Genomic DNA, 23505 nt, shown 5'->3' on the forward strand with positions numbered 1-23505 from the left:
TATTCAAAAATTAAAAATTAAATATATTTTTTTTGTTATGTTTAAAAATATTTCTTAAAATAATTATTTTTGAAAAAAAAATCACAAGGATGGATGAGTGTGGCTGATGTCATGTAGTATCCTATATTGTTGCTTATTATTTCCCTCTATAACCAAACAAAAGCAAATAATGTAATCATCATACCATACAACTTATTTCTATATCATTTAATAGCTTTTGTATTTTTATTTTCAATTTCAAAAGTTTAAAAACAATATAGTTGCAAACACTTCCAAAGCATAAAAGAATGATATGATCAATTAATCGATATCACGTATAAATGAGAAATATCTTAAAGAGAGGGCATGAAAGTATGGTTAAGAAATGTTTAAAAGAGTTGAAAGTTACTACTTATATACTAATAAGGTGCACCATTCCATTCTTTTCGGTGGCCCAAACTAAAAACAATGTTGATCGTTATTCTTTCTTTTGTAACTTGAAATTTTGCTAAAATCTTAGATTAATACACTTAATTTTTTTTTTAAAAAAAGGGTAGTTATTTAACTTGTAGAGAAGGTTAGGGAGTAATATAGTTACGTTGGATCAATGTTTGCGAAGACATAAAGTTTCAAATTTTTGAAGAAAAAACGAATGGACGGTTAACATATACCACACTTTTGTTATGTGGTAGTTGGTTTGAAACTTAAATATATATATATATATATATATTATTGAATTCACTCAAACTTGTTAAATGTAGCTAGTTTAGATGTGGAAAGAGTTCATAATTAAGTAGCACATTTTTCCAAAAATCAATAATCCTTAAATTTGATGCAAAATGTAGAGTAGAAGGAAAGAAGAAAGAAAAGAGTATTGGGTGCATAGAAGTATTAAGCAAGAGTAGTTAAAAGTTTAAGTGGGTGTAAGTGGGGGTGTCAACATCTTAATTGGACCAATCACTATGGAGGTCCCTAATAATTACATCAAACACTCAAACAACGCCATTTCTAGTACATTTAACAAAATTCCAATTCCATGAAAACTTAATTACTTTCCTTCATTTTATCATACTGTCTCCTAAATTCATTCTTACTTATACTTTAATTTCTCATCAATATATATATATATATAAATAAAGTAACATATCTTTACACAATAAATATGAATTCATTATTCATAATCAAACAAATCTCCTTTTCTCCAATCAACAATAACTCAATTGAAAGTGAAGCTATTTTTCTTATATACACTAACTTTGGATTTAAAGATTTTTTAAGCGAGGGAGGACGTTTAGTCGATTTTGAGCATTCTTCTATAGATTCTATGAGATATTGATGATTGTTTTTGGGTATTATTTACGGGATGGGCAATGCTAACTATACTAAATTCACATCTTAATCACATACATTTGTATGTTTGTCGCCTACGCTATGCATGGTTGACTCAATCTTGCTACTAAGACCAGTTAATTGATATTCTTGATCAAAGATTATAGATTTTATTTGATTGATTGAAGGTCTTGACAGACTTCCATACATCAATGTTCTTGGTGATGATTGTCGTGGGAGTTGGTTATTGATTGGAGTTACTGGATGGAGTCATAAAAAACTTTAGGAATAGGGGTGTACATATAGTCGGGTGGGAGGAAAATTAGGGACCAACCCAAAGTATCTGAGTTGGTAAAAAGAAATGAACCCTATTGAGTGCAATATGCAAGAGTCAACACGACCCAAAAATGGAGGTTGGGTTGGGTTGGTAGGTTTTTTTTCTTCCATAATTTAGACAAAATTCCGTATTGTTTTTCAATATGCAAGATGAACAAATTGTAATTCAAGGTACAAACATACATAATCGGATTAGGACAGATAAACCTGACCCCTTACTTGCACAACAGGGTAACTCAACTCAACTTTTTTTTCCTCCAATTTTCTAACCCAATCCAACTCAACCCTCACTGATTAGGTTGGATATATATGGGTTAATTGGGTTCCTGATTTTTTTGAACACCCCTAGAAAGAAGTGAAAAGAAAAAAAAAGACAGAAACGTGAACTTAAGTAGTAAACATTTTCTAAGCGGGTGAAGTTGAATTATTTAATATTAATTTTTTAAAATTGGTGAACCGAACACTCTATGTAGAAATATATATATATATATATATATAAAAGAAGATGAGATGGATTGAATATGTATATGATTGAAATTTAAATAAAAAAGAATTAAAAGGTTGGTATTATTATATAGGAAAAATGAAGAAAGGAGTTTAGAGATAAAATAAAAAAAAGATTTAAAGAGTAAATAATTGAAAAGAAAAGAATATTTTAATAGGACAATAGTCTCGTACACCTCAATGCTTAGCTGTACCACCCGACAAATATTATGTATTTATATATCAAAAGAAAGGTTAAATTAGTCCCAACAATTTATCACTCTTCACTTCCACACCTTAATCCTCTCCTCCTCCTCCTCCTCCTCCTCCTCCCTCTCATTAGACCAATATTCCCCAACTTTTTCTCTTTTCTCTTTTTCTCTTTCTCTCCTTTTCTCAATCAGAGACATCAATGTATCAAACGCCCACTCCAGAGATTTTTGTGTAGAGCAAATGTAGGAATAGAAGAGAGATTACGACTTTGTTCTCCGGATAATGATCTAAAAGTACAAATATATCATGTGTTATGGGATTTCAAATTCTTTTGGAATTAATTTCAATACTAAGAAAAAAGAAAGAAATATTTGAAAGACAAGAGAAAACAATTGATTAGGTGAGAAGCGTTACCATTAGTGTTTTTGGAAGGAGAAAAAAAGAGAAGAAGAAGAAGAAGAAGAAGAAAGAAATCAAAGGAGAAGTAGAAGAAAAGTGGGGTGGAGGTCAGTGGTTGAAATCGTAAATCAGAAGCAAAAGAATGGTAAATAAATAAACAAAGATTAAGAAAAGTTAATTTAAACAACTTATTTAGCTACAAAGTATCATAATTTTATTATCGATTAATTTTGCTATATATAAATGAAAATGAAAATGTAAATGTAAATTTCCAGTTTTTCCATTTCAATTTGTACTTCAGTCTCTTACTACTACTACTACTCCTCCGACTATACTCACTTTCTCCTCATCAAATCTCTTTAAACTCTCCTCTCTCTCTCTCTCTCTCTCTACAAAAACCTCTCTCCCTCCCTCCCTCCCTCGTTGAATCCACTGTTCTTCATCTTCTTCTTCTCCATTTCTCTCGCTTCCTCAATCCACTTCCTGAAATTCTTCTCTCCTTCTTTCTTTTTCCCGCGATTTCATCCCCCCCCATTCGCTTTCTCTTCCCTCCTCTTCGCCGGAACTCTCCCTTCCTTCACTTTCCCCGCTTCCCACTCTCTTCTTCATGCCACTCTTCCTCTACCCTCTCTTTCCCCACCCAATTCTACTCTTTCTTCTCCAGATCTGACCCTTGCCCTGCCGGATCCGTTTCCATCAACCCCAGTTATGGAGGAAGCCTTGGAACTCGCTCGTGCCAAAGACACCAAGGAGCGCATGGCTGGTGTTGAACGCCTCTATGAACTTCTTGAAGCTTCTAGAAAGAGCTTGAATTCCGCTGAGACTACTTCCTTGGTTGACTGCTGTCTCGATCTTCTTAAGGACAACAACTTTAGGGTTTCCCAGGGTGCTCTCCAGGCTTTGGCTTCTGCTGCTGTCCTCTCTGGTGACCATCTCAAGCTGCATTTCAATGCTCTTGTCCCTGCTGCTGTTGAGCGATTGGGTGATGCTAAGCAGCCTGTCAGAGAAGCTGCTAGGAGGCTCTTGCTCACTCTCATGGAGGTATTGGATGAGAATTACTCCTTCCAATGGAACTGAATCCCAATCTTTGCTTCGAATTTGGAGATGCCTCAATTTCATTCAAATATTATCACTTGGATTCGATCGCGTATCTTTCTCCTAGTTTTTTTCTACCCTATTTATAACTACCTAGATATTTTCGTGTATTAAAATGATATTTAACCGGGTCGTGATAGTGATTTAGTAGGAGCGATAATAGATATTGTCTTTGTTTGATGGGTATCGGCTTCTTATATTTTCTCGCCCTTTAACTTCTATGGCAGACCTATATTTGTTGATGGTTAGAACTAACAAATTACGTATTATGTTGGCTACAAATGCATTAACCAATATCGCTGCGATTGGTTTCGATTGGAGGCTATGCCTTATGAACTTTATGATATTATGGTTTTGGAACAAGGCTTTGAAGTTCGAATAACCTGCGTCAATCCCTTCCTTTCCTTACTGTTCAGAACTAGGTTGCAAATATGGTCAATGACCGTGGTATACTAAGTCTGACGTACCTTCCTTATATTCTTCTTTTATTCAATATATTGGATATTATTTATTTTAAAGTTTTTCGTGTTTACTCTTGTCTTCTTCATATGATCGTACTGAAAGGAAAATAATTCACATGACAAACGTAATACCTGTTGCTACCTGCAGATTTCTTCGCCTACAATCATTGTTGAAAGAGCTGGCTCTTATGCATGGTCACATAAGAGTTGGAGAATTCGAGAAGAGTTCGCAAGAACTGTTACATCATCCATTGGTTTATTTGCATCAACTGAGCTAACACTTCAGCGGGCCGTGCTACCTTCGGTATAAAATTGATTTTCCTAATTTAAAGAAAAAATTATAGACACCTTTGCATCTGGATTCACTTGTTCCCATCTTAGTAAGTGAACTACAAGTTTTTCTCTACAGATTTTGCAGATGTTGAATGATCCAAATCCTGGAGTTAGGGAAGCAGCTATAGTCTGTATTGAGGTTAGCAACATCGATCCTATTGCAACAATGGGTATTCTGTTATATATGCTAACAGCTTCACAACATTCGCTCATTATTATATTTCATCTTTATTATTTTAGTTTTTCATGCAAGATGACTAGAACCCATTGTTGAAATACTCTGGTTCAAGCTTATGACAATATCTTGGATAATCTCAGCTGCAATATGCTGTTGTTGAATTTAGCGATTTGACTTCAAATTTATTTTCTTCAGGAGATGTATACACAGGCTGGGCCACAGTTGCGTGATGAGCTTCAGCGCCACCACCTTCCTACTTATATGGTAAGCTTTTATTTATTTGTTTTTATTTTTTAGCATTATCTCTTCTTTCCATTTGTCTCCTTTTGTTATATGCTTTTAGTCATTTTTTCTTAATTTCTTTTATGATTTGGAAGTGCAGGAAGCTGAAAGTTTTATTCTATTTCAGTTAAAGTAGCAGAGTAATTTATAGAAATGTACGTCACTATAATATTTTTTTACATAATCTATCTATAGGTGAAAGATATTAATGCCCGTCTAGAAAAAATTACACCTCAAGTTCGGTCCTCGGAAGGACTTACAGGGAGTTTTGCAGTTGGGGACATGAAGCCTGTAAATATCAGCTCCAAGAAAAATAGTCCAAAGGCTAAAAGTTCAAACCGAGAGGTTTCTCTTTTTGGAGGTCAGTTTTCAGTTTATATTTGAATTGTATTTATTTTTATATTTTGAGAATTATCTCTTCTTCCCAACTAGGTAGTACTGTGTAGCCTGTCTGTGTCTCTGTGGCCAGCATTGTTTCAAATGGTTTCTATTTGTTATATAGTTCCCTTAGCACGCTCATTTGCTCCTGTGTGCTGTATTTCTTGCTGTTATTAATTATTATTATTGTTAGTAAAAACAATTATTTAATAATTGATGAATAAAAAAATATAATTGAGGGAAAGAGGTCACCAATGGGAAAAGGTTGATTACAAAAGTAACTTTCACCATGTTGAAGGAATCAAGAGATCATAATATAAAATTCAGGGTCTGCATTTATAGTTATGCCAAAATGGAGCTAAAAAGAACCAAGGGCTTTCTTCGTATCATGGTGTTGGGTGTTGCTCTTTAGTGGTTTTTGTATTTGCGAGTTAGGTCTTGGTATCTTGATTGGAGTCTTTTTTGTTTTTATTTTAAATTTTGTTTTGTTTAGCCAGTTGGTTGGCTTCTCTAGTTTGTGATATTTCTTTTCATGCCAGTTGGATTTTCTTCTTTATATTCTTTGTTTTCTCTTTAGTTTGGATCTGACGATATTGGATTTGCAACTTTGTTTTCTTAATTTTTCTTTTTGAAACGGAAAAAAGCCTCTACAATGATATAATAAATGAGCCTAATGCTCAAAGTATAAAGTAAAGAACCAAGGAAACAAAAAGATCCTCGTACCAACGAAATGGTTATTTGTATAGGCCATATTAGTAAATAACTAGTAAGTTTTTAGGGCCTTTGGTTATACATAAATAGAGGGAGTTGGTTGGGAGCAAGGTGTGAAGATTTTAGTAGAATATTTAGTGCGGGAATTTTTGGAGAGAATAGCCCTCTTGCAAGGCTATGGTATATTGTAACTTCCTTTTATTTTATTTTTTTTGAAACGGAGACAAACTTCTTTATTTATAAAGGAAAATGAGACTAATGCTCAACGTACAAGAGAAATATATTGTAACTTCCTTTGATATTGCAATATATATATTTATCTTTTAAGTGTTCTGTTTTGTTCTTGAGAGTTCTTGTTAGGTGCTAACCTAACACCAGAACTTGGATTATGTTATCTTTTAATTATCCTTTCTTAGGAGGTTACTGCCGTCATGTGCAGGAGAAAGTGATGTAACAGAAAAACAGATAGATCCTGTAAAAGTGTATTCGGAGAAGGAGCTCATTAGAGAAATTGAGAAGATAGCTTCTATCCTTGTTCCAGATAAAGATTGGTCTATTCGCATAGCAGCCATGCAGAGAGTTGAGGGACTTGTTTCTGGAGGTTTTTATACTACTCTTTCCTTGTGCTATGCAATCACATGTTGATGGATATGATATCTTGAATGAATTGAATTTGTTAAGATAACTGTGATTTCGCAAGTTACAAATCTTCTTTTCCAATGAAGTTGCAGTTTCTCTTCATTTATGAAATTACTTAAGGATGTTATATGTTGATTAACACAGTAGCCACAATTGTGTGTAATTTGATAGGTTGGAAAAATTGTTAAGGTTTGTAAATATTCTTTTGAAGGACATTTCCATTATTAACTACAATTTCTTGATTCACACTTGTCTTTGATGTTGGGGCTATATCCCAGTGTTTCATCAATGAAATTCTCAACAATCAACATCTTCAATTGATAATACAATGTTCATGTTTTAGTGAGCTCTAAACAATTCTTTGATACATTAAACATTGACTGTCAAGAGTCTTTAGAGGTTTAGAGAAGGATCCTTCTGAGATTTGGTCCTTGGTGAGATTCCATTTTTTTCTTTGGGCTTTAGTATCAAAGTTTTTTTTTTTTTTTTTTAATAATTATTCCCTTGGCAATATATTGCTAAGTTGAAAGCCTTTCTTGTAATTGACTTATTTTTTATGGTGGACTTTTGTTTACCTTTTTTCATTTCATTATCAATGAAAATTGCTTTTTTCATAAGAAAAAAACGTTGACACTGGCAAGAAATCTCTCTAACATCAGATTAAAGACCAAATATCATAAAATAAGATCAATAATTGATTCTTCTCTTTTTTGAACCACTCTTCCAGCATAATTGGGGAAGTTTGTTAATAAAATTAAGAGAATATGATAATGCAATATAGGATTTCTATTTCATCTGCAATTTCAAAATCTCTCTGAATTTTCATCAATATCAATATCATCTTTTTTTTTTCTCTTGTCTAATTTGAGTAAAATTTTCTTATCAAGATATGCATTACGACTTATTTTTTCATCCTTGGGATTGTCATATTGAGCGATTGGTTATTGGTTGATAGTTTTTATTAAAAAAGTTTATTGGTCAATAGAAAATTTTAAATTTAAATAAATGGCGCAAAAATAAAAAAAACATTGATATTGATAAAAACATTGTGACAAGTTTTTTCTTTTTCTAGAAGAAAAGGAAAATTTAGTTCGAGTTGATTTTCTTTTAGTCTAATTCTAAGAAAGAGCCCTAGTTAGAATTAGTAATGATAATTTTATGTCAGTATAGTTATTGCAAAAACCTTTCAGCATACTATTGGAAAACGAATGAAAATTTTGTAGTGGTATTCCTCCTGAGTCTAATTGGGGGCTTTGAAGTTTACCTAGTGATTAGTGGAGACCTTGAGGTTCGATACATTAATAATATTGTCACAATCTTTCTACTGTTGCTGTTATGTGAGCTTATTTGTGGGCTGACTATCACTGCATTGGTGTTGTGAAATGATCTTTATTTTATGTTTTCTAATTTCTTTCGATAGGTGCTGCTGACTATCCAAGTTTTAAAGGGTTGTTGAAACAACTGGTTGGACCTCTCAGTGGACAATTATCTGATAGAAGGTCTAGCATAGTGAAACAGGTGTGATTGCACTTACTTTTTTGTTCTGAACTATTGATTTTAACACATTACTTTTTTGTTCTGAACTATTGATTTTTAACACACTTTTGTTTTTTATTGGTTTTGTTCTATTGTGAACCGGATTTCAATTTGTGTGCCAATGCCTCTAGATATTTCTTGTGTAAGATTTGTGTTATCCTCCATTGTCATTTAAGGTTACACTAACGTTTAGTGTATCCAAAGTTATAATACTTTCTCTTTCTTGTATGCTTTGATAGTCATATGGAAACTATTTATTTTATTTTAATATATATATCTTGTTTAGCCTGTTGAATAGGAAATACTATTTGGTTTCTTCCCTCTTGTACTTTTGTATATAGTGATATGCTTGTTTCCTTTAAAAAAGGTTGGCCTTTTCTTCTCTCAGTTCTACTTTGTATTTCAGGCTTGCCATTTGTTATGCTTTTTGTCCAAGGAACTTTTAGGAGATTTTGAAGCCTGCGCCGAAATGTTTATTCCTGTAAGTGAAAGATGCTGTAAAAATGTTGTTATCATGCTGGGAATCCTAATTTGTTCTTGTTGTCTGGTTTGTTTCTGTTCAGGTTCTTTTCAAGCTGGTGGTCATCACTGTACTTGTAATTGCAGAGTCTGCAGATAATTGCATAAAAACGGTATTTTTATTGCTTTATAAATTAGTTCTCTTATACCCTTTATACCCCTTTTATTCCTTTGTCTTGTTAGGAATTTAGTTGCTTTGGCTCTTTTCTCTGGGCTGTGGTTTTTCTAATTGTTTTTTATTTTTTCATTTATTTTTCTCAATGAACTGGTTCCTTACAAGAAAATAAAGAATTATTCTGTCTCTAAAGACAAAATTTCACTTGATTAGCAATTCCCCTCCCAATGGACTTGGAGGGTTGGTAATAAAATCGTTGAGGTGCTACTATTTCATGTGGACTTGTGTGCACGTAATACTGGGAGAGAAGGAAAACAGAAAAATAAAGTTGTTTATAGATCAGCTGTACACAATAATGTACTTTCCAAGTAACCCAATTTCACTGAAAAGAGAAGGTTGGGTTCCTAAAGATAGCATCCATTATGATTCTTGTATATCATCACTGGTATGACCCAAAGGTGGACTACGCTGGTTGGGATATTGACTCGTTCCCATCTTATCTTGGTCTTTCTCTTGAGCATGCTTGTGTATGAGGAGTTTCTTCTCATAAAGTGGTAGGTTAACGCTCATTCAATTGATGTTAATCCTTCTATCTTGAGAGATTCTTGGTTTTCCTGATGTGGAGGATGAAAATTCCCAAGGTCATCTTTGGCTGGTAGGTTCTCCATTGTAGGGTGAATACCTTGAGAGGTGTCGAGGAGTCCATGGTAGGGATTTTTTCCCTCTCTTGTGAAGTTTGCTTTGTTTAAAACAAAGATGATTGAGGAGTTCTTTACCACCCATTCTCTTTTTAGGGAGAAAGGAAAGCTTCCTTGGCTAGTGGGGTGTGTGCGATTTATGGGTATTTTGAGTGAAAGGAAAAATAGAATTTTTAGAGGGAAGTAGGTTTTAACTTTTTGATGTTTGGTTTCTTGCTAGATTCCATGTTTCCTTGTGTGCTTCGGTTACAAAGTCTTTTTTGTAATTATTCTTTTAGTTCTATTTTGGTTGATTGGAGATCTTTCTTATAGTTTGTCTCCATTCTTTCATGTAGGCTTTCTTTTTTGTATGCCTTTGTATTTTTTTATCTTTTTCTTTTCTCAATAAGGATTTAGTTTTGATAAGAAAAAAAATATTGAAAGAGGCTCTTATCTTAGAGGAAGAGTTTTTTCTCATATAGGAGTGGACTTACTATTATCTAGTCAGTCTTGAGTGGTGTCTTGACTTAGTTCCTGTCCATGTTTAAAATCCCCTGTACGGTTGCCAAGATCAATCAGAAGTTGATGATGGGTCTTCTCTGGCAGTTGATGAGTAGAATTTTCACCAATCGTTATCCAAGAGTTAATATGCGAAAGTTTCCTTCAAGAAGAATCACTAACTTTACTGCTAACAGACACAAAGTACAAGCTCCCACCCTTTCCAGAGGGTGGTTCTCTTCCAACAGTCCGGTAATACAATACCAAAAGTAAGTATAATCACAAAATACATTTAATCACTTAGATAGGCTACTAACCCTAAGTAGGTGAATTTTCACTTTTGCCTCTCCTAACATAAGTGTGCATGAGTGGAGGCCTAATGGAACACTATGAATTAATTCTAAGTTGAAGGATTTCCAATTCTCTACGCTCTTACTCATTTATACTACATTGTGAGATATTGTGAGTAGGATATGTCATTTGGTTGTCACCAATTGAATTGCAGTTCTCATTCCTTTTTTGAGAAGTGATGTGTTCGATACTAGTATGATGCCATTATCAGGAAAAAAACAACCAGTATGATCTAATGATCTACAGGTTGTATAATTGAGGAAGAATTAGTAAATTATCACGGGCCACTCTTTACATGGGTATGTTCCTGTCTTTCTTGGAACCCTAAGGCTAAAATAGTTTTATTTTCTTTTTCATTTAGATGCTGCGTAACTGTAAAGTTTCACGTGTGCTTCCTCGCATAGCTGATAGTGCAAAAAGTGATCGAAATGCTGTACTACGTGCACGGTGAGGATTTCTTTACTTTCCAGAAACTCATACGGTGGCTTTGTTTTTCTGATTACTATTATGACTTTCTTGTACAATAGATGTTGTGAATACTCACTTCTCATTCTTGAGCATTGGGCTGATGCACCTGAGATACAGCGATCTGCTGATTTGTATGAGGATCTAATCAGGTGTTGTGTTGCTGATGCAATGAGTGAGGTACTAATTAAAAATAATTTAAGTTTAATTACCTCGTATGAAGGGTTTCTTTTTGCCTTATAAATTTATTTCAGTTGAAATGATGGTAAATTTTTGTTTAGTTTTCCCTTTTTCCTAAAAAAGATTACAATAGCTTCTGATTGTCTGAATATCTTAATTACGTGAATTGGTATGGCATTCTTATCCTTAGAGATCCATCTTTGCTATTTTCCTTCAATTTTTTTGTTTTATTTATAATTTTATAGCTTTAGAAACTTTAACTGCCGTAACATGATTACATATCTGAAGTTATGTGTAATATGACATTCCATTTCATCTCTCTTATCACTACCTCACATGTATATTTACTTGAAAGGTTCGAGCCACTGCACGAGTATTATATAGGATGTTCGCGAAAACTTGGCCAGAGCGTTCCAAACGTTTATTTTCCTCCTTTGACCTTGTGATTCAAAGAGTACGGCTTACCTTCATTTGAAAAAGGTTTCAATATCAATTCCATTATCAAATGCTCTATTGTCTAAATTCCGAACTTTCTTCCAGTTAATTAATGAAGAGGATGGGGGTATACATAGGCGACATGCATCTCCATCTGTTCGTGATAGAGGTACAATGATGTCAGTCAACTCTCAAACATCTACTGGTTCAAGCTTACCTGGATATGGAACTTCTGCTATTGTTGCAATGGATAGAAGTTCGAGTTTATCATCTGGGACATCACTCTCTACTGGACTTCTGTCTCAGTCAAAGACTTCTGTTGATGGTTCTGAACGTAGTTTGGAGAGCGTATTGCACTCAAGCAAACAGAAGGTCAATGCAATTGAAAGCATGCTCAGAGGCTTGGATTTATCTGAGAAACATAACGGAAATCTTCGATCATCTAGTTTGGATCTAGGTACCCAATGACATTTACTGTTAATTAGCTTTTCTTAACCACGCTTGAGCTCTTGGGTTTATTCCTGCTGTTATCTGTTTTGAAATAAGTAGCTAAGTTTGATGTGTGTGAGCGGCTAAATTTTCCTCTTACTTCCCCTAGTGCAGGAGTTGACCCTCCATCATCTCGTGATCCACCCTTTCCTCAAGCTTTACCCGCATCTAATCATTTCAGTAACTCTTCTACAGCTGATCTAACTGCATCAAATACGAATAAAGTAAGGAGCCGCCAAGGTGGATTGGGTTTATCTGATATCATCACTCAAATTCAAGCTTCCAAAGGTTCTGGTAAATTGTCACATCGCAGCAATGTAGTTAATGAACCTTTATCTACTTTTTCGTCTTACCCAGCAAAGCGGGTTGTTGACCGACACCAGGAAAGGGGTTTTGTCGAAGAGAATAGTGATATTAGAGAAGTTAAGCGGTATATTACCCCACAAACTGAGAAGCATTACTTGGATGTATCTTACAGGGATGGGAATTACAAGGATTCTCATAATAGTTACATTCCCAATTTCCAGAGACCACTATTGAGAAAGAATGCAGCTGGGCGAATGTCTGCAACTAGGCGTAGGAGTTTTGATGATAGCCAGCTACCACTTGGGGAAATGTCAAGTTACGTTGACAGTCCAGCTTCTCTTAGTGATGCTCTTAGCGAGGGTCTTAATCCATCTTCTGACTGGTGCACTAGGGTTGGCACCTTTAATTATCTTCAGTCTCTGCTGCAGCAGGGTCCAAAAGGAATACAAGAAGTGCTTCAAAATTTTGAGAAGGTAATGAAGTTGTTTTTCCAGCACTTGGACGATCCACACCATAAAGTAGCACAGGCAGCACTTTCAACACTGGCTGATATAATTCCAACCTGCCGAAAGCCATTTGAGAGCTATATGGAGAGGATCTTGCCCCATGTTTTCTCTCGGTTGATTGATCCAAAGGAGTTAGTAAGGCAACCCTGTTCGACGACTTTGGAAATTGTTAGTAAAACTTATAGTACGGATTCTCTCTTACCTGCTCTACTCCGTTCTTTGGATGAACAGCGATCCCCAAAGGCAAAGCTGGCTGTTATTGAGTTTGCTATCAATTCTTTTAATAAGCATGTAGTGAATTCTGATGGCTTTAGTAATAATGGCATCCTGAAGTTATGGCTTGCAAAATTGACACCGTTGGTTTATGATAAAAACACCAAGTTGAAGGAAGCAGCTATTACATGCATTATATCTGTTTATTCACACTTTGAACCAGCAGCTGTTTTGAATTATATTCTTAGCCTATCAGTTGAAGAACAAAATTCCTTGAGACGAGCACTTAAACAATATACACCTCGCATTGAGGTGGACTTGATGAACTTCTTACAGAACAAGAAAGAACGTCAACGACCGAAGTCCTTGTATGACCCATCTGATGTAGTTGGAACATCTTCTGAGGAAGGTTATGTTAGCATGTCCAAAAAGAGTCAATTCTTTGGTAGATATTCAGCTGGTTCTCTTGATGACGAGAGTGGTAGGAAGTGGAATATGAACCAGGAATCAACCCTAGTGACAAGGAGCATTGGTCAAGCTACTTCTGATGAACTTCGCGAGAATTTGTACCACAATTTTGATTCTGGTTCCAGCAATGATGTTATTAATATGAAAACCAAAGATGTGCATTATTTGGAAAATTCCACACAACAGAACCTGGGCTCACGGACAAGTCTGGTGGATAATGTTGATAATAGTGTTAATATTGATGATTTGTCTTCCCTGCATTTGGTTAACGGTGAGAATGATGATGACCACTTAGGAATTACTGAAAACATTGCATACAACGACGAGGCTGCGCTAGAACTCGAATCTCATCAACACAAAACTGTAACTGTCAACACCATGGTAGACACAGGCCCTAGCATTCCTCAAATTCTTCACCTGGTGAGTACTCTACGAATGGATTGTTCCTTCAAATTATTTTTGTATCTATTACTTCTTTTATTCCATTTTAGCTTTAAGAATTTTATATCTTTGTATTAGATGGTACGTAAGATGATTGGAGTGATGCTAAATGATATATGTTGTCTTCTTTCTGCAGATCAGTACTGGCAATAGTGAAAGCCCTTCTGCAAGCAAATGCAGTGCGCTTCAACAGTTGATTGAAACTTCCATAAGTAGTGATCCATCCATTTGGACCAAGGTATGATCCAACTATAGATCTATTGATAGTTCATATTTTCACTTCAAGAACTTAACAATTGGTGCCCTTTAATTTATTTATTATTATCATTTTTGGGATGGGGAATTGGAATCAGCTTTTAGATGGGGAATGTACCTTAGCTTCATGATCATCGAGGGTTCCCTCTGAACTGTGTTGTAGAATTCAGTGTTTAGGCCCAACTAGGGGGCCTCACTTAAGAAGTGAGGTGCGAAGACCCTGTGAAGTCCTTACAGTCAACATTCTTTTTCATGCTCTGTATTGGTGTAAGCATGCTTTATCCTTTCATTGAGTGTAGCTTAAGCAGTCTTTTAAGTATTATCCAATTGGAGAAGTTTTTTATAACTTCATTTGGATGAGAATCTTCATTTGAAGTAATTTTTAAAATGGAAGCGATCAATAACAGATTCTAAAAACCAACTATTTCTTCTTCCTTTAGAAAACGTCCAAGGAAAAGCTCCATGATGATGTTGAATCCCAAAATGATGAAACCAATCTCTCTTGATTTGAAGGAAGTGCAAATAACCTAGGGACACATACTTGGGGCATTGTTTATCCGAACTCTGAAGGATGAGCCAGATTTATTTATTTTTTAATTATTTTTTAAGAAACAAATTTCATTGATGTATGAAATTTACAAAAGGGCACCAAATCAAAGGAGTTACAAAAGACTTATCCAAGTAGTTGAAAGAGATGAAAGATCGTAAGAACTATATGAAGATTTACATTTGACCAAGACATAGTTAGGATTTAGCTAAAAATAAATCCTGACCATGCCCCCAAGTAAAAAACACCAATGCTTTCAACATCTATCTTGCTCACCTGTGGACTTCTAAGACTTAATTATGCCAGTTAATACTTTTCTCCAGAAGGGAGTTTTGGTTCCTGAATGAACACCCCCAACCCCTTTGAAAAATGGTTGCCAAGTTTCTATGCTTCCAAGTTCCAATTCCGAGTTCCCCTTTATTTTTAACCATGTGGTTTATGCTGATTCCTTCCCTTCCCAGATAGAAGCCCTCAATAGACATTCCGATTCCTGACTAACCATGTACATTTTGCAAGACACCTCAACCACCAGTATATTTTTTTGGACCTTGAAAGAATAGACTTGATTGTGTTTCTTTCCACATTGTCCAACTTGTACTCTTGAAGAATAACCACAAAAGGTTGCTAGAAAATGACTTATATGTAGACTTGAAATAGACCTGATGTAACTGATGCCAAGGCCTTCTTCCAAGTGATACCATTCTGTTAGCTTCTCTGTTCTGTTTCTCAAGAAATGCACGTGTTTGATTATCAAGTTTTGTTTGCTTAACATTTTATTATCTAGTTGATCATGCCATTTTCAAGTTTTAGTTGTTTTGCCTAGGTCCATTTTTATTTCGTAGTTTGTTTTCCCATTTGCAGTACTTCAATCAAATTTTGACAGTGACACTGGAAGTGTTGGATAATTCTGATTTCTCTGTACGTGAGCTAGCTCTTTCATTGATAACTGAAATGATTAAGAACCAGGTAAGTTAAATACCACTCTTCTGATGCTTTATGGGATACTGCACTTGTGCTATTGAACATAATTATTCAACATTTTCGTATTACATTATTGATGAATTATTCTTTATTTAGTGTATTCTCACTTTTATTCTTCATTCTTGTAATTCCAGAGGGATTCTATGGAAGATTCTGTTGAAATCGTGATTGAGAAACTGCTTCATGTTACCAACGACATTATTCCCAAAGTAACTTTTCTGAGGATTCTGGAACTTCTTTTGCTTGTTTTTACCGTCTAAAATTGTTTCTTGCACCGTTTATTCAGGTATCAAACGATGCAGAACATTGCCTGACTATTGTGTTATCTCAGTATGATCCATTCAGATGCTTGAGCGTATGTATCTTTGCATTCAATTCTTTTTCTTTATAGCTTGTTGATAGCTCTTCGTTTCAATACTTTATTTCATGTATTAGGAAAGAAAAAAACAGCCTTGGAGATGTGGCTTTTTTAAATAGTAATTTCTTTTAACTCTTTCACTAAGCTCTAAATGTTTTGTTTAACATGGGTCGTATACTTAATTTTTCAGGTAATTGCTCCTTTGTTGGTTACGGAGGATGAGAAAACTCTTGTTACCTGCATCAATTGCTTGACAAAGGTTTATTCTTTTAATTATAATAACCCTCCAAACTAAGATAAATGCTTTAATCCTGCTTTTATTTCCTCCAAATTTTCACCCAAGAAACTGTTGTCACTTGTACTTTAGGGCACTGCAGCTCCTAAAAAATGAAGCCAGAACAGCATTTACTGTTTTTATTTATTGAATTTTGATTCTTAGCTATTGCTCTATTTGGTTGTTCAGCTTGTAGGTCGGCTCTCGCAAGAAGAGTTGATGTCACAGTTACCCACATTTTTGCCTGCTCTCTTTGAAGCATTTGGACATCAGAGTGCTGATGTAAGGAAGGTAATGGCCCACTGTTCTTTCTTTTATTCACTGGCAGGAATGGTATTGTTCATGTGATATTAAATTTACCTTTTTATCGCTTTTGGGTTAATTAGTAATTTAAGATGGTATTAGAGTAGTTTGGTTTAGGAAATCTTGTATTCAAACCTTGATATGTTATTCTCTTATTCTCTCCCGTTAATATTGATTTCTACTCGTTGGATCTTCATATTTTGTGGTAAATACAATATTTTAAATTTATCTTCTTTTGGTCAATTGGTGATTTAAGAGATAGTCGTCTAGTCCTGTCTATAAAACAGAACGTGTCCATTTTCAATCTCACAAAACCACCATACTTCAAGCATGGTTTTTGCAATTTGCCCAATAAACAAAAGCATTCATATCTCACACAGCCTATTCACTGATAATTTGATGCAGACTGTTGTCTTCTGTCTTGTTGACATCTACATTATGCTTGGGAAACAATTTTTGCCACATTTGGAAGGACTCAACAGCACTCAACTACGTTTGGTCACAATTTACGCCAATCGAATTTCGCAAGCTAGGACGGGAACAACCATCGATGGCAATCACGATTAGGGAGTTTACTTGCTTGTAATGTAATTTCTGATGTGAAGAAAGTGTTCGTATATTCCATTCCTTGGTGTAATTCTGTATATTGTGTGCATACATTATGGAGGCTCTATCCACTGGCCTATAATTTTTTTTTTCTTTTCCACCCATTATATATTCTTTTCTATGTCATTTAGCCAGTTTGATTTGAAGTCAAAGAGTGTTTGAAACCCATTATGAAATTCAAATGATTGTGCCCAATTTTGTATTTTACCATTCCAGAATATTATTTATATGGTTATTGGATGAGGGAGGGGTTTGAATTATATTTTTTTCCCCTTTTTCTCTTAAAATCATTTGGGAATATTAATGTGGATTCGTTTCATTTATATTTTCAACTTTGAAATCTTCTTTGATGAAGACACTTGGTTTATTTTGCTTTTGAGGACATTTTTATTCAACGATATACCATGGTTGAGAAGCAACTTTATTTGTATCGCTAATATTAATATTATATATATGGATAATTGTCATAGATGAGAGTGGCGTAATAATTATTTAACTTGTGATTCCACTTCTAGGTTTCTTAGGATGATTATTTGAATTTTATGTCATATTGAGTTTAAGTTTATAGTCTATAGTTTATAGTATAAGAATAAGATTGGACATCTTATTATAAAAATACCGTGGATATCATCTATATCGTATTTGATAAAAATGGTAATAAATAGAGGCATCTTATCCAACAAAATTGTAAATCTCAATTTTTTAGAGATTTTTTTTAATTAATTATTATAAATTATCTAGGTGTATTTTGAGAATTGAAGTTAAAATTTAATTATTGAGTTAAAGACAATTCATATTAGAATTAAATTTTAAAATCACTCATTTGGTTGATGAATTTATAAAATTTTAAAATAATTAATTTGGTTGAGTAAAAGAATTGAGGATTTGAGTTGATCGGACAGAAATGAAAAGTTGATTTCTATTAAATAGGAATATATACATAATTAAAAGTTTGATATTAATTATTTAGTTTTGTCTAAATAATTAATATGGAAAAATAAAGTTAATTAAGTAATGAAATATAATTATAATTATTGAAAAATAAGATGGGTTACGGAGGAGAGATGATTGAGGTTGATTGTTTGGGTAAGAGATAAGAAATTGATTGAGAAAAGAGAATGAGAATAAAAAAAATATATGTATTTGTATTATATGTATAAGGCCATTTGCCAATGCAAAGTCTAAAATGAAAATTGAGCTCATTACCTAACCTTTTAAATTTTAAAGGAATGAAAAATTATGAAGCTCACCCAATTGAAATTTTTGGAGGACAACAATGCCATTCATAGTTAAAAAATATGTAAATACATTTGATTATCCTATAATTATTATCTTATCGTTATCTTATTACCACTAATTATCAATGATACTAATTGTTATTTGATGTACATTGTTATTTAATTTTTATTTGATGTACGTTGTTATCTAATTGTTAATGATATTTATTTATCATCTCATTGTTATTTAATTTAATATGATACTATTTAATATCTATCGACCTTTTTTTTCACGATTACCGAGTAGTTTATCGATAACAATCTCATTATCTTCCATCTTTTCTCAATTATTAGATAGTTTCTTATTACCATCACATTATCATATGATTGTCATCTGATTACCTTCTATTTTTTGTCAATTGCTAAGGATTTTTTTTATTACATTATGATTGTCATCTGATTACCTTACATTTTTTTTTCTTTTGTTAATTTTTACATAGTTTCTGATTATTCTTCATTTTTATAATCGATAAGGTTAATTAGATATTTATTTTATCAATAAAACTAATTGTTCCAAACTATATGCTGTAAATTTCAACAAATGGTATTTTCGATTTCACTTGAAAGTGATTGAGAAATAATAGTCCAAACCTTTATTTATAAATTATAAAACTAATTGTCAATTACATATATGCCCTTCTTTTCATAGCAATTGCGATCTCATAATTTGATAATAAGATGAATGAATAATGCAAGGTTTGTGGTGTTTAAACTATAGGTTTAAGGGAGTATTGATTAGCATTGAACACTATTTCTCAATGGACTTGGAGCAGACCACGGAATAAAGCCTTTAGGCTTGCAGTTTTTGAACCCTCCAACGATTGGTGGACTTGGAACCGTTTCACCATCTAAGTGTTTCGAAATGTCGTAGACGCTTGTTCCTGTTGTAGGATTTTGAATGATTTGAAGCATGTTTCTTGAAGTTGCGATGGTTGGGGAAAAGTAGGAGATGACCAACGAAGAGATGAGGAAGAAAACTAGAGAGCATCGTAGCATAGCCATTATATTAAGAATGAAGCAAATTGAATAAATAAAGATAAATGGTGTAGTTGTTGAGTTTTGGAGATATTTTTCTTTTCTTTGTTAGAATGAGGGATGAACTTTTTCTCAATTATGTTGAAGAGTGGCTCTTAAATATTATGTGGGAAGAGAGAGCGCGCAATCAAGGAAGATAAATTAAGAAAATGTATTCAAAATAGGCTGTCCTTAATCTTTAAGTGCATTTCACAACTGCAATTTTCTATGTTTTTGTCAACGAGTTCGTTGAAATTTTGGTGATTTTTAAAACAAAATTGGTCTAACGTTATTTGAGTACAACTATTTTCTGATAAGAACTATATATGAAGTTTTAATAAACCACATCACTTTAAACCGTAGTTAGGCTAAGGTCATAAGGTTATAAATTAAGATAATTAATGCAATCTCCAACAACATTTTATTTGAGAAACTTAGAAATAATACTTCAAGTGGATGAGGTTCAAAATAAGTAAATAGATAAATAAATTGATGAATAACAAATAATAAAATTCTAATTCGATTGCTTACCATAGTCAATACGATCGCTTAGCGTGATCAACACGGTCGTTTAGATTTGAAGCATTTTTTTCGTTGTTAAAAAGAACTACACGATCATGTTGATAATACCTATATGATCATGCATAATTTCCTACATTATTGCATATAGAGTTGCAAGGTATATTCAATTAGATAATACACACATTCATGTTTGGAAGGATTTAGCTGATGCATTTCTAAAGCAATACAAACATAATATTGATATGGCTCCAGATCGTTTAGAGTTGCAACGTATGGAGAAGAAGAGGTCAAAAAACTTTAAAGAATATGCTCAACGATGGAGAGGTATGACCGCAGAGGTTCAACCACCATTAACAGACAAAGAAATGACGTCTATGTTTATGAATATTTTGCGGGCTCAATTCTATGATCAAATGATTGGTAATACTACAACCAATTTTTGTGAAATTATTGTTATTGGTGAAAGAATTGAATATGTGATAAAGCACGGGAGGTTAGCAGAGGCTTCAGCTGAGTATGAGGGATTAAAGAAAGGAACAACATCTAAGAAGAAAGAAGGTGAGGTTCATGGAATTGGTTTCCTAATTCAGGGAACCACAAATCGTTTTTTAGCCAAAGAAAACATGACCAAAATTTTTCTTCATATATAAGCAATGTTTCTCATGTTCCTCATAACAACTATGTATCAACTCACTCTTTCTCTAGAGCCCAAAAACCTGTTAATTCAAACTCTTCTTAACCATTTGTACAAGGTCAAGGTAGCGAGACCAACTCAGATACATGACGATTTGATCCAATTCCCATGACATATACAGAACTTTTACTTCAGCTAATTCAAAATCGATAGTTAGCTCATATCCAATGAATCCTATACAATCTTCTTATCCAAAATGGTATGATTCAAATGCTCGATGTGATTATCATGTCGGAGGAGCGAGACACGCAACTGAAAATTGTTTGGCTTTAAAAAGGAAGGTACAATATTTAATTAATGATGGATGGTTAAGATTCAAAAAGTTGGTGAGAAGCCGGATGTCAACAACAATCCACTGCCTAATCATGAAAACCCAGAAGTGAATGTTGTAGATTGCTTTGTTGAAAAGTGTAAAAATGAAGGAGAAACAGTTTATGCATGTCCACCTGATTTCGAGCTTAACACTTGGGATGTTGTAGATATACCTACATTTTCAAAAGAATTTCAAGAGTAATGATTAAACTTTTATTTGTCAAATTCCTTTTACTTTATATTGGCTCTACACAAGGCCACAATGTTTTGTTTACTTCACAATATGAATGTACTATTTTATTTGTTATTTAATGAAATCTTCGCATTTTCCTTTTATTCTTTCTAACTTCTTCTCTCTGCTTTCTTTCTTACATTTTTCAAATTAAATACAAAATTTCAAACCTTTTCATAGACAACATTCATAAGAACGAAGATGTTAGTAATTCCAGTTCTACCCTTGATACTTTAATATACACTACGAAATTTGACAAAGAAAGTGACGATGAAGATGCCAGAGGAATATCCTCAAAACTATTAAGATTAGTAGAAGAAGAAGATAAGGTCCTAGGTCCTCACCAAGAGCTAGTTGAAGTAATCAATTTGGTTTCTCAAGAGAAATGAAAAGAGGTAAAAATTGGCACATCAATGACCAGTGAAACTCGAAAAAAAATGATTAATTTGTTACGTGAGTACTCAATATTTTTACTTGGAGTTATCAAGATATGCCGGGGTTAAATACATATATTGTAGTACATCATATTCTTTTGAAGTCAGAATGCAATCCACTAAGACAAAAGCTACGTAAAATGTAGTACGCAGTCTCCAAATATTGTTTAAAATAAAAGAGGAAGTACAGAGAAACAATTTGAAGCAGTGTTTCTCATAGTCTCCATATATCCTGAATGGGTGGCAATTATTGTTGTTCCAGTACAAAAAAAAAAAAAAAAAAGACGGAAAAGTGAGAATGTATATGGACCATAGAGATTTAAATCGAGCCAGTCCAAAAGACAACTTTCCTTTACCTCATATCAACATGTTGGTGGATAACATTGCAGAATACTTAACTTTATGTTTCATGGATGATTTTTCAGGATATAATCAAATCAAAATGGCTGAAGAAGATAAAAAAAAAATAGACATTCATTACTCTTTGGAGAACATTCTGCTACAAAGTAATGCCTTTTGGTTTGAAAAATGTTGGGGCAACATATCAGTAAGCAATGGTTACACTTTTTCATGATATGATGTATAAGGAAATAGAGGTGTATGTTGATGATATGATAGCAAAATCCAAGGCAAATGAAGGTCATACAACTATACTCCAAAAATTATTTATTTGGTTGAGAAAGTATCAATTGAAATTAAATCCATCCAAATGTACATTTGGGGAAACCTCGAGGAAGCTGTTGGGATTCATTGTCAGTGAAGAAAGGATCAAAGTAGACCCAAATAAAATGAAGGCTATCAGGGAAATGTCATTCCCTAAAACAGAAAAAGAAGTTTGAGGTTTTCTTGGAAGATTGAACTACATATCCATATTTATCTCGCAGTTGACACCAACATGCCAGCCAATCTTCAAGCTTTTACGTAAAAACAATCCAGCAAAAATAGAATGAGGATTGTGAAGAAGCTTTCAACAAAACTAAGCAGTACTTCCAGAGGCCACCTGTATTGATAATAAGTCATGGTATTTTGACATCAAGCATTACATAAAGTGTAGAGAATATCCATATGGACCTTCATAGAATGACAAGTATAACAAATAATTATTTTATTAATAATACTAATTGTTCCAAACTATATGTCGTAAATTCCAACTAATTGTATTTTCGATTTCACTTGAAAGTGATTGAGAAATAATAGTCCAAACCTTTATTTATAAATTATAAAATTAATTGTCAATTACATATATGCCCTTCTTTTCATAGCAATTGCGATCTCTTAATTTAATAATAAGATGAATGAATAATGCAAGGTTTGTGGTGTTTAAACTATAGGTTTAAGGGAGTATTGGTTAGCATTGAACACTATTTCTCAATGGACTTGGAGCAGACCATGGAATAAAGCCTTTAGGCTTGCAGTTTTTGAACCCTCCAACGATTGGTGGACTTGGAACCGTTTGACCATCTAAGTGTTTCGAAATGTCGTAGACGCTTGTTCCTGCTGTAGGATTTTGAATGATTTGAAGCATGTTTCTCGAAGTTGCGATGGTTGGGGAAAAGTAGGAGATGACCAGCGAAGAGATGAGGAAGAAAACTAGAGAGCATCGTAGCATAGCCATTATATTAAGAAGGAAGCAAATTGAATAAATAAAGATAAATGACGTAGTTGTTGAGTTTTGGAGATA

The 23505-nt window shown here is 33.7% G+C and overlaps 1 protein-coding gene across 3 annotated transcripts; it reads left to right on the forward strand.

Annotated features, from left to right (window-relative positions):
- The first annotated feature begins 3062 nt into the window (after positions 1-3062).
- On the forward strand, positions 3063-17599 carry LOC101204605 (CLIP-associated protein). Of its 3 annotated transcripts, none has more exons than XM_004139590.3 (21): positions 3073-3780; positions 4444-4599; positions 4705-4767; positions 5002-5070; positions 5284-5449; positions 6617-6778; positions 8237-8334; positions 8759-8833; positions 8916-8984; positions 10874-10959; positions 11040-11157; positions 11513-11611; positions 11698-12049; positions 12196-13994; positions 14152-14253; positions 15679-15783; positions 15933-16007; positions 16085-16153; positions 16347-16415; positions 16620-16721; positions 17139-17599. In XM_004139590.3, the coding sequence occupies exons 1-21, from the start codon at positions 3448-3450 to the stop codon at positions 17298-17300; spliced, it is 4329 nt and encodes a 1442-aa protein (XP_004139638.1). In that variant the 5' UTR covers positions 3073-3447; the 3' UTR covers positions 17301-17599. The 3 variants fall into 3 exon arrangements, with proteins under 3 accessions (XP_011659163.1, XP_004139638.1, XP_011659162.1); XM_011660860.2 differs by having other exon boundaries at positions 12277-13994; XM_011660861.2 differs by lacking the exons at positions 15679-15783; positions 15933-16007; positions 16085-16153; ... (1 more) ...; positions 16620-16721; positions 17139-17599 and adding an exon at positions 14711-15567 and having other exon boundaries at positions 3063-3780.
- Positions 17600-23505: the final 5906 nt, after the last annotated feature.

The sequence above is a fragment of the Cucumis sativus genome, chromosome 7, assembly GCF_000004075.3.
Source record: "Cucumis sativus cultivar 9930 chromosome 7, Cucumber_9930_V3, whole genome shotgun sequence".
Classification (NCBI taxonomy): Eukaryota; Viridiplantae; Streptophyta; class Magnoliopsida; order Cucurbitales; family Cucurbitaceae; genus Cucumis; species Cucumis sativus.

Coding starts and splice junctions, on each gene's coding strand:
- LOC101204605 (XM_004139590.3), top strand. CDS start 3,448: ATGGAGGAAGCCTTGGAACTCGCTCGTGCCAAAGACACCAAGGAGCGC. Junction 3,781..4,443: donor TCTTGCTCACTCTCATGGAG/GTATTGGATGAG, acceptor TGCTACCTGCAG/ATTTCTTCGCCTACAATCAT. Junction 8,335..8,758: donor GGTCTAGCATAGTGAAACAG/GTGTGATTGCAC, acceptor TTTGTATTTCAG/GCTTGCCATTTGTTATGCTT.